The following is a 12,619-nucleotide window of genomic DNA, read 5'->3' as shown; positions in this document are numbered from 1 at the left end:
TCATTTTGTTATCAATTTAGAAAAAAAATGTTCATATTCACCATCCCTAGAAATTTGTGGCGTATTTGTGCGTCTGCATCATTACAAAAAATAATTTAGCCGCTCACTGTGTTAATGGCTGTCATACTTAAATAGTTCACTAATTTGATTAATCGATTTGTTTCACTCAGAGCAATATTTTTCTTTATTTATTTTTTACCATGAAAATTCCTGAAAATATTTTCTTCCGTGGTAGCAGATGCAATAATATTAACTACAAGTACTATTTGCTGTTGAAGTGCAGTTTTTATTATTGCTGTTTTTATAACAAACCAATATTTCAATTAATTAACGTTGATTTCACATGCCAACCAAATGTTTGTTTATTGATTGTCTTTTTCTTTTTCCAATTTTCCTGTCAAATGTTATCAGCATTTATTCAAACTCTCAATGTGGGATTTGTGTTACTTGAGACAGTTAAAATATTCACATGTACAATGCATTTTAATACCGCAATAACAAATCTATAAAACTTCTGATTTTATAACACGCATCCTTAAATTAAATGAAGAGGAGATAATTTAAAGGGTACTATTTAACGAAGTCTACTAATTGCTAGAAATAGTAGTGTATTGAACCTCAGTTTCTTGCTGTGTGCATTTACATTATGAATTTGTATGCCGCCAAGGCTCTCATTTACGTTTCACAAAATCAAGAGTGATGCAGTAACATAATTTCTGTCCGAGACAACGGGTTTGATGCTCGTATAACAGAGAGAATCAAAGCATTGTTTTCTCTCATAGTCCCTTTACACCGGTGACTCGCGTATATTATGAATGTTCAGTGTCTAAATAGATTAGGTACACTTGTTTGATAAACAACAGTGATCATGATCAGATATTTTTGAAGTGCCAGAAATTATGAATATATATGTTATTATTTGGATTCTCAATGTTATGCAAGCAACTATGGAATTATGTTTGGCACACATGGAATATTTTTTTTTATTCCTTTAAAATATAATTCGCGCTTTTTAAAATTCATTTCTCCGGTGAGGGGCCTTTGATCGAGGAGTCACATAATGCGGTCGAAACAAAACAGTTTCTGGAAGTACAGGTCCACTGTGTGTTCATATTACATTCACGTGTATTGTGAGCACAGATCATCTAAAAGGCGGGTGGTCTTCTTCAATAGCCAAAACGGAAACGTATTACAAATGGATATGTTATTGTTATAAACATCAACGAGGAGGTCCCATTGAGTTCAAGCGAAAGCCTATTCGTGATCACTCTCGTATCTGACTCCAGAATTGTAGAATATGACACGTTGCGTCAAATCTAGCCCTGAGTATTCTGCACTCAAATTGTTATATAATGGTGCACTCTTATGTACAGGTATGCTTCTGAATTATATATGCTACCTCAAGGATGATGTGTGGCTCTAAGAACACTAACATGTAGCTACTTTGATTGACATACTTCTGCATTTCAACGTGCGCTAGTAATGATTTCCTTAGTAGGTGCAATAACATACTGTATACAGAAGAGCGGTAAACCTTTGTCTACACAATGTTTGCATAAATTTTTCCCACCAGGCAAAATGAGCCATGGTATCACCATGGCAGGTGATATCGCTCGACTTAATGGCAAACATTTAGACATAATTACTGGTGACATTAAAGACACTACACGGTCAAGAATTAGTATACCAGTATTGATTAACTGATGAATTTTATGTTTCTTTATGGGATGTTACTCGGCTTACATGATAATTCGCCCACTTTTTGCACTTATGTAACTGCTTCGAGAAAAAAATAAGCTTTACATAAAATTCGCACCCAGCGTTTAAAGAGTTAGCGTCGACGTTTTCGATACAAGAAGTTAAGTTTTCAGTAAGCCGAATAGTTACAGTGTTATTTTACACACCTGCTTCCTCCCACATATTGTTTCCAATGGAAACTCATTTAAAGCTTCTGAAAGCTCTACCCTGAAAAAAGCTTTATTCATTGTGCAACAATATTAGTCAAGTGAGATCCCCATAAATTATAACAGAAATGTGATGGATTGTAACTCTTGCCATTTAATGTACGCAACACGGTGCACCAAACCGAACTCTGTTTATCTTAGTTGTGCAACAGAAAAAATAGATAAAAGAGTCAACGGTCATGGCTATGACGTCAGACACGATAACAGCATTTCGGCCGATCATTTTAAATGAAACGGCTCTAAATTTAAAGAACATCTGAAAGTAAACATTCTCAGAAAATGTTCTGATGCCACTATTTTTAGTCCTCAAAATGCCTGGGAATAAATAAATTTGCGAATGACTATCGACATAGCCTGTACGAACAAACAATGTCACAAAAGAATTCTATCATATTTACTCAGAACTTTTTTGCTGTGCTCTCGTTCTTTTCTCTTTTCTTATTTTTTTTTTCGTTCTTCCTTTGTTACAAGTTATAAATAAACGGAAATTGATGACGGTGTTGTTTTCGTAAAGGAACGTAGAATATTTTAAATCTCTTCATTTCTGCACACTTTTCATTTTTAACCTGAAAAATACATATTCACTCGGAATATTTATCTCAACAGAGTGATTCTCCATCGTATCGTGCACTTCTTGTAGTAACAATAAGAGCATCACAGCAAACCACAGCACATACTACCCAAGGCGCACAGAGCTGCGCTCGGTAGTGAAGTGAAAGCACGTTATAAAAATAAAACTACTGAACAATAATAATAATAATGGATAATACTGTTGATTATAACGAGGATGTAGAGGATGACAATAGTAAGGAGGATGACGACGATGATGATGCTAATGATGATATCGAACGAACGATTACGTACTCGGTATTGAAGCTTAGACGATTATTGTGGAACGGTGCTCAATAATTTATTGATGAAGTTTAACGAAAGAATACTGATCTCGGCTGCGCAAGGGAACATTTAGAGAATATACAGTGGTGACGAAGAAAAAAAAATAGGTAAAAAGCTGTTAAATTTTTAATGGATATGTAATGAGTTTAAATGTGATTGGATTTTTACAGAATGATCCTTACACAGACTCGCCAAAAAATATTGAACCAAGAATTCTTAACAGGTGAGAACGACATTTCGTCCACGTGGCTCTATTTGTGAGCTATATGAGTTTTCGTCCTAAATTGATTCTTAAAGGCCAATGATATTCATTATTGCAAACTGACTGCCATTTCAACTGTGTTGTTACGTTGTTTCTCTTAGGGTCAAACCTAGTTTCCAAATGCATGACAGCCATTAATACTAAGCCTCTTTCTTAGCTATATCCTCATACTATGAAAGGGGACTGAAATTTCTAACAAGTCAATTGTATATGGACACTTTCCGAAATTTATGTTTATAGTAAATATAATTGATTTGTTTCAGTTTATGATGAAAAGTATTCTAACTATTCACATCAAGTAAAGTTTATGAGTATTTAGTACGTTCGAGTAATTTAAACAATAGAGTTCCCATTGTGTGAAATTAAATTTTTGATTCTAGTAAACCGAGCATGGGAATAATTCTCTTGTGGTCTGTATACAGAGACACATCCGCAAGTATATTGATCCTCAGTGACATTGCACTAGAGAAACATCAGTAACGGACACAAGATCAAATGTATTTATCAGTCACCTTACGCATTCCAACTAAACAGTTTTCTTTAAACCGAAACACTCTTTTCAAAAATATAACCAACACATATACACTTAGATAAATACACGCACATAGATAATAATGTTTGTGTGGGGGCGTGTCTATTTCTCCACCCAAACTTTCATTTTATGTGATAATTGCCTTCTCCATTGGCACCACTTGAGTGGTACATCTCGATGTTTTAATATTCTACGCCAACACTCAAGTTTTAAATTTTGTTTCGCCCATTCTCTCATGTTCTCTGTCACGCACTTACACACACACACACACACACACACTCTCTCTCTCTCTCTCTCTCTCTCTCTCTCTCTCCAGCTTTTTGTTATTCTTCTTTTTTTACGCTGGAGCTGCTGTCAAATTCATTTATTTTCTCCCTCTGCATTTGATTGTTTTCATACATGTTCCAGTTTCTCCACTTTCTCTCTGCCTATTATGTTCCTCTTTGTCTCTACTTCTCTAATTCTCTCAATGGTCTCTTTTACTTCTTGTTTCCGTTTATTTCTGTCCTGTTTTATTAAAAGTATTCCAAAAACTGTTATCCCTGGAAATGAAGCAGTAATGCGCCAGATTTAGCGAGGTGCTTAGTATGTCGAGTTTCCAATTCTGATGGTATACAAGTCTTCGGCGTCTCATTATAACTGATTTAATTAAGCAGGTTGCCAAATTTCGGGTGTGTCTGTTTAAATCATGGTTACGAGTGAATATACTGTTCCCATTAATAAGTGATTTGTTAAAAGTGACGCATCACTACTGTCAGAGAAGGATGTTGCTTATTTATGGGCAGCCTCTTCTGTAAGTGTAAGTACTCTTGTAGGTGTATAAACAAATGAACATCAGCTGTAAGGAAAACAAATAGATATTGCTACCAATAATTCATCTTCAAGTAGACGTGAGACCCGACATCAAAATGAACTACCACACAGGCTGCAGATAAATAGCTGAAACTCCGGGCGAGAGACAAGCAGATCTCCAATAGCAGTTCGTTGAACGGATAACAGATAGACATTAGGAAACCTTTCAAAATAGGTATACCAGGCTAAATTCCATTTTCTAGATACATCCAAAATTTGGTCACAGTGTGATATTGACAAGGCGAGGATAATTGTCTATGTTCATTCCTATCCAAGACATTTGCTGCTCACATTGTCGTAATATTCTTCAAATCAGTGAATAAATGGTAATTTATCTTCCTACGATGTCTAGTTACAATTTCCGCTTTGAATATATAAAACAACTGCAAGAGCTCTACCCATTTCTGTCAGACAATGCATCAGTAGCGATAAGACATTTTAAATATTTCTGAGTGGAAAAAGATACCCTTATATACAACATTTGAAATGTGTTTACTTCAGTAAATTAATTACTGGAAAGTGAATTCAAAGTTCCAGCTGAGTCTGTTGTATCCATTTGTAAAATCGTTGCAGCGGCCTCGGATGCAGCACTGTAATTACTAATGCATATACCACAACGAAATGGAAATTAAGACTTGAAGTTGTTCCTGTCGAAGTGTCACTTGTCACTGCCATTGTAATATAGTATGCTGCACATTCAGTCAACAACAGTATATTCATTAATTGCAATTCGATTATCCTCAACCGATGCATTTAATTTACACTTGGATTGCTTGTTTATAATGTCTATACTATGTAATAACGTCAAAAGGCCTTCCGAAGTATTTCAAACAACCAAAACAAAAATCTTTTTCGTAATATTACTGTACGATTAAAATGCTCTGTGCCATTAAATTCATTTCAAATTTAGCTAATGTATCAACTCTATCCCCAATATTCTGGTATTGGTATAGATTGCATATATAGCAACTGCAATGCCATCGACAAGTTCATGTATAAATACAGTCACGAAATCAGAAATATGACTTCTCTCCGATTAATCATAGGGAAGCCAATAATTTATAAACATATACGCTGTGGTATGAATATCAAATATTCCTCACAATGAACCCAAATATACTACAGATCTAAAAGCATTCTATTCCGCTGCCCTCTTAAAAATATGAGAACAAAGTGGATTTATTTTCCTTGCTTCATTTGGTGGATATTCTTATTCAGTTAATTGCTAACCCCGGTCGATCAAGACATAGCTACTGCAGTTGTTTATTTTACGTACTGCCAGCTCATTCTTTTCTGGAGGTCATGCAGAAAATTAGATTTCCCAATATCACTTCAACGCTGTAATATTAATGCACCAGACAATTCCAAATGCTAGTCTATGACGAATGGACAATAGCAGAACAGAAAAATCCGGAGGATATGCCAAGAAATTACAGTGATTGTGTGACAATGGGTCAGAGATGGTGTTGCCATATGGCTTCCGTTGCAACATGCTATTTTCCCAACATGATGATAAACTGATGAAATTTGTGCTTATCTCCGATCAAAACTGCTTTAGATTAAATTGTTCAAATTCTTTACAAATATGATACACAATACAATTCGAGATGGATGTTCTGAACACTTTACCAAAGATTTAATCTAGTTACTGAAGTAAGTTTTCTTCTCCTATGAGATTGTTTGGTTCCTGAAATGTTGGTAATATTACAACTAATCTGCTGTGGTCAACTTTGCCTTTCACCGTTTCCACTCTCTATAAAATAAGTACCAGTTGCGCACTGGAGTTGAAGAAACAGACTTAACCTCTCCTACAACAATGCTGGCCTTGTGCCAAAATTCGAAAGCAACCTCATGCTTTACACACACCAATGCTGACACAACGTTTGGGAATATGACTGCATGACATCCAGTAAGAAGTATGTTGGTACTACGTAACAAAATAACTTGAAAGTGGCCGACTGTAGCCAGTAGTAAACTGAACAGAAATGTTTTCCGCGATCTCCTATGTCTATCAAGGGAGATAATTCTATCTATTTAGTGGTCTATATAAAAAGATAGAATAGAATGCTCCTAGACCTCGAGTGTATTTGAGCTCATGAATATCTAACTAAATACAAGTAAGTATAGAAGAGGAAAAAGCAAATAAATTAGCATTGAATGTGTTTTCGAATCATCCATGTCACTGATTAATCCATATAACTGTGGATGACTGTTGCAGCCATTATCGTAAATTGTTGCACAAATCAAATGACACAGATATGTATTATGAAACGTGATACGTTACTCCCTAGAAATTTTAAATGCATTGCAAACAACGTCTACTGCGATACAAACTTCAACTTATAAACGGACAACCAGTAGTACTTACACCATACTCCTTAAAATCTAATATTATATCTACGAGTGTGTGTAGAAAGGTTCCTGGCTTTGGTTAAAAGAAAATACTGGAGGATCAATTAATTATGATTTAATTCAATATATTCCCTTTTAAAATTTACATATTCATTCAAGCAGGTCTTCAATTTTTTCTAAGCTTTTAAAAACATCTTGGAACGTTGGGCCTCCAGCCAGGCCTCTGTAACAGCGATCACTTCCGAACCAGAGTGATATTTTGCCCCCTTGAGATGTTTCTTCAGTTGTGGAAAGAGGTGATAATCGGAGCGGGCACGGCAGGAGAGTAAGATGGGTGGTCTACCAAATCGAAGCCAAAGACGTGCATTTTCCGTAGACTTTCATGAGCTTTATTTGCTAGTGCACTGTCCTGCAAAGCGGGAAAATACGGCTTACATTTCGATGGTGTGTCTTCTTCAAAGTTTCACGCAGTTCGTCCAACAGAGAATAGTATTCTGCATTGATCGTGCAACATTGGCAGGTGTTTCATGAAGAGTACGCCGTCTTTGTCCCAGAAAAATGAAGGCAGAAACTTTGCAGCTGATTTCTGAGTCCGAAATATCTCGAGTCGCAGTGAACCATTGTGGTATCACTCCAGTGATTGCTGATTGATTTAGGGATCATAAAGCCACAATTCCCCCATGGTGACTAGACGAGCCTCTGCCGCGGCTAACCGGTCCTAAATCACTTTTTCTTCTCACTGGGATGCGCTTTCATCTGCGTTCAAGCTTTTCAGCACCCATTTTTTTGAAAAGCTTACTCATGACTAGGTTGTGGATAATGTGGCCAGAAATCTCGTAGGAAATACTCAGAGTTTCAGTTATGACTCGAGTTGAAATCTGTCGGTCGCCGAGAAGCATGACGTGCATAGCGTCGGCTCTTTTCTCTGCGGTCGCGATAATTGACCGTCATGAACGGGGTTCGTCTGTGACCTCTAAATGACCAATACGAAACTTGACACCCAGATTTTTACTGTACAGTAGGATACGGGCAGCCATCCTTCAAGACTTTCTTCATTTCACCATGCATTTCCGACCCTCCTTTCCCTTACAAAAAAGAGGACCTACAGGAACCCCTGCGTTATTGTTGTTCCAAAATCCGCTGTAAAAGCTGACATCATGTGTTAAATCTGCAAAAAAAAAAAAAAAACAGAAAGTCATATGGTATATCATGCGTTTTCACTTATCTTGTCCTAAATATTTGCTCTACTTTTCCTGTAAAGGTGACATCTCCACTCTTTCGCCATACCATTAAAGTCAGGAAATTTTCAGCACCCCTTCGTATTTGGTCCTAATATTTGGATGCAATTTTTACTACGATTATTATAAATAATATGCAATTACTCTTTAAACTCCAGTAATAAAGAAAAATGATACGTTGTCACTATTTATATGGCCATAACTATCAGCAGATTGCAAATTTATTGGGATGACCCAATAACGTCTTTATACGCACTTCTGATGGTAAAAGAAAGCTTCTGAGGAACTAACATGTCAATGTTAAAAATTATGTAAGTTGCGAAAGATTCTTAATAGCAAATTAAATGACGATCGCTACTGATAATTGTATTGCTGCATGTAGTAATGATCGCAAATAAGCAGCTCAGATTGGATACTCCAGCGTCTACATGTCAAACAAATAAGCTTATATTCTTGCGTAAAGAAATATGACATGTAAATACGTTTTAGAAATGTTTTTTGTTTCAGAATTAAATGTATCTCAACCACTTATGTATACTTCTATGATACGCTCGAAAGCGATGTATCAGGTTTACATAATGAAAATTATGAAATATGCTCTTAATATGTCACATCTATCAGTAGCACAATGAATTAGATAGAGCATTTCAATATACGTGACAGACGTCTATGCATTTTCCGTATGGAAGCAGTGCTAATGTCTATAGATTATATATATATATTAAGATGATTTTGAGGCAATATTCATATTATAGTTTATGTGTGTCTGAATGTATATGCCAAAGGAAGGATATTTAAAATGTACATCAAATATAACCGAAAGAAAGGATTACTTCAATTTGAAATTACTTAAATTTGGAAAGACAGGAATAAATACATTTCTAATGTATAAAAAAAAATCGAAAACAAGTAAAAAATGATTATATGTACACAGATGTATTGTGAATCACGTTCTTAAAATGCTATAATCATGCATTTCTTTCGAGAAAAGAAAATGAAGAACTTAACAAAACCAAATTTTTTTATAGAAAAATGGAAACTGTGCTGTTTCCTTTAATTCAATATCATTTCGTGTTTTTTTTTCTGTAATTTATTTTCTTTCTTTGTCTTCAAAAATAACAACCCATAAAACAGAAAAAAATATCAGAGACCATCTTTTTTCACCATGATCCACCAACGAGTTAATGAGATCGTTTTCATTCAGGATATAAAAATCTATGCAGGTATTTTGAGAGTTCACGTAATATATATATATATGTATATATATGCGGGTATATATACCTACATATATGTGTGGATATATATATATATATATATACATGTGTATATATGTGTATTTATATATGTACATACATATATATGTATATATATATATGTACGTATCTACATACATATGCATACTTATATATATAGACACACATATATTCATACATATTTATACTTATACATTCATACATACTCATATATATACACACGCATATATAAATGCATACATGTACGTACATATATATATACACTTATACATATATATATATATATATATACACGCATATGTATATATATATATATATATATATATATATATATATATATATATATATATATATGTTCTCAATTATGATAATATTTGCCGTTTACGCTCTTACATACATACACACCTAAAATACATATGCATATATATATATAAATATAATATATATATATATATATATATATATATATATATATATATATATATATACATACATAAATATATATGTAACTATTTCTGCACATACAAGTGTAGATGTTAACATATGTGTAATTTACATACTAAATTATACATCTTGATATAAATATGGTTTGCCTTCGTGTAAATGTAAATTATATGACGCTAGGATAGGTTTTCCTGTATGTGAGTGAGTGTCCATATATATATATATATATATATATATATATATATATATATAATGCATATCATACACAGCTACATATATATATTCTTATTGTTCATATACATATATACGTGTGTCTCTGTACATATATACATATATGTATATATAAAGTCATATATACGTATATGTATGAATACAGATGTGTATATACATATACATTTATATATGTTTGTGTGTGTGTACGTGTGTGTATGTATGCATTTAGCAACTAACATACATACATGCATTCAGACATTATGTACAGTTATGTTTTCTTTTCCCTCGAAATTTATATGACTGTTTTTTTTTTTTTTTATTCATGAAATACCTCTTTCATCCATTTGCAAAACAAATTTTTATGTAGTTTATTTATTTTCTGATGGTTGAAGTCCTTGACTACAAGCATCTTTATAGTCACTAATGCCAATTCTTCTTAAACTGTCTTTATTTACAAAATTTGAAAATTTTTCGAATGAGCATAAGGTTTCGCTTGTAGCAGAACCACAAAACGGTGTCAAATTTGTTATATCACGTCCGTTGTATAATAGCCTAATGTAATATTTCTTTTGTCGGTTTCGCCGTAAACTGTACATCTCGAATATTATTCTGGAAGCATAAGGTGGCCACTTGCCACTGTGAGCACCGAGTGCAGTTAGCACAGGTGTTACTGTGACGTCGTGACCCGAGTAAAGGAAGAGTTTAGTCGTTGGGTTTCCGTGCATGTACGATTTCATTGATTGCACGATCTCGTACAGAAACGGGTATGTGGCAAGGCGGTGTCGTTTGAGATTGGTGCTGTCCGAAGTCACCTGACGATTCCCGTTTTGATCGAGATGTTCCCATAAATTGTCCAATACCATCCAATCTATGCATTGACCCTTGCCATTACAAGGGAGACTGATATTGTGGCAGGCGTAAAACATAAAAACGTCCATCATTGCACTGGCCCATGGAAGTTGAGGGACTTTTAAATTATATACAGCGGCTATTTTCTGTGCCAAATAGTAATACTGTGAATTGTTTTGTATAAGAAACGATGCTAGACGATCGGTTGACTGTTTTAGAGCATGGATTACTGGACAGTGGCAAGAAGAACCAAAATAACGTTGAGAGCACATCAATAGATTGGATGAGCGTTCAATGAGAAGTTCTGTGAGATTGAAATGCGGTAGAAATCCATAGAGGAAAGCTATGGCACTTTGGTAAGTTCTGGAGTATTCGGTGCTACGAATATAGACTTTTCGAGCATTGAAAGTATTTCCGAATAACCTCCATCGATGTACATATGTATCTTTGAGAAATTCTCCTATCTGGAGATGCTGAAGAACACCAAGCCCGGTTAACTGAGACCCATCACAAATTCGATGATTAGGATGGAGGGCCCAGTTCTTAAATCCACTGGCAGGATGTTGTTTACCCTGGAATGCCATCATTGTTGGCAAATATCCTTCTAAATATGGGCTGAAAGATGAAAAAAGTTGTTGATCCATATGACATCCTAACGTTGGATTAGGATGGTTCCGAAACGAATGCATTGGTGTACGATCACCATGTCTGATCAGTACATAAACTTGTTCCAAGTTGTACTTCAGAGGAACATCACCTAAGAAAAAAAAAGAACACTGTGATTAATATCGATACATTAAAAGTCAAGGCAAATTCAATGCGTGTATGTGAAATCTTCCTAATATATCACCACACACAAATGAAAACTATCGTCTTTATATAACTTGTTACGTAATTGTTAAAACAATAACCGGGCATGAACTCGTTTATGATACGTTCATTATACAACACAGTGACATCTCAATTTACATGTCTAGTTCTAGGATATGAAATATATAAACAGCATGATATAATAATTTTTGTTATTTGCTTCAGTGAGAATGAATCATAACATGCACGTGTCATCAACAAACTATCGATTTTAACAGATATGACATTTAGAATGTTAGTATAAGACGACAAAAGATGTAAAAATAATAATATTCATATATATTCTCTAATGTCCAATGAACTTATGATTAATTCAGATTTGTAAATGGTTATGATGAAGAGAATGAAATGTCAGCAGGATACGCTAAATAATGTCTCATAGGAAACAATATTTTAAAATGAAACCAGTTCCTTGTGCAGTAGATGACACAGACAGTTACCTACATAGCTTTGACATCCAAATCACTCCTATCCTTTTCTCTCAGTATCTCACACGAGGCATTCTCCGTACAAATGTACTAGTCGAATTCTTTCTTCGGAGAATTTCCTTCGACTGTTATCTTTTCACAAAAATATTATTTCATGCAGAGAAACTCAGCATCAGCCTCACAGGCCAGGGAGTTTGTGTAATGATCACGAGAAATGACATAGAAAATCTAAAATAGATCAAGGTCCTTTCCGAGCCTTAGGCTCATGTGATCGGTTTCCCAGATTCTGTGGTGCATATATTCTCCATCTGGACAGGACAGCAGTCAGTCTCAGGATTACTCACTTTTGCAAGCTGAATGGATTAGAAAACATCAATATGAAGAGTCTTCCTCAAGAACAGAACCGCCCGGTTCAAGAATGAAGACCGCACTCCTACGATCACAACAACACCCTTATTACTAAGCCAC

At 34.7% G+C, this 12,619-nt stretch overlaps 1 protein-coding gene across 3 annotated transcripts in view; it reads right to left on the bottom strand.

Moving 5' to 3' along the window:
- Positions 1–265: 265 nt before the first annotated feature.
- LOC106869714 (2-phosphoxylose phosphatase 1) overlaps positions 266–12,619 on the bottom strand; it is a 146,111-nt gene continuing 133,757 nt past the window's right edge. For all 3 annotated transcript variants that reach the window (XM_052969015.2, XM_052969016.2, XM_089353513.1), the window contains one exon: positions 266–11,610. In XM_052969015.2, coding sequence (XP_052824975.1) covers positions 10,373–11,610 — 1,238 coding nt within the window. In that variant the 3' untranslated portion in view covers positions 266–10,372. The remainder of the gene's footprint in view (positions 11,611–12,619) is intronic.

Source organism: Octopus bimaculoides, chromosome 6 (assembly GCF_046866305.1).
Source record: "Octopus bimaculoides isolate indiv1 chromosome 6, ASM4686630v1, whole genome shotgun sequence".
NCBI classification, from domain to species: Eukaryota; Metazoa; Mollusca; class Cephalopoda; order Octopoda; family Octopodidae; genus Octopus; species Octopus bimaculoides.
Note: the sequence above shows the minus strand (reverse complement) of the source record. Positions and strands in the feature narration are given on the sequence as shown.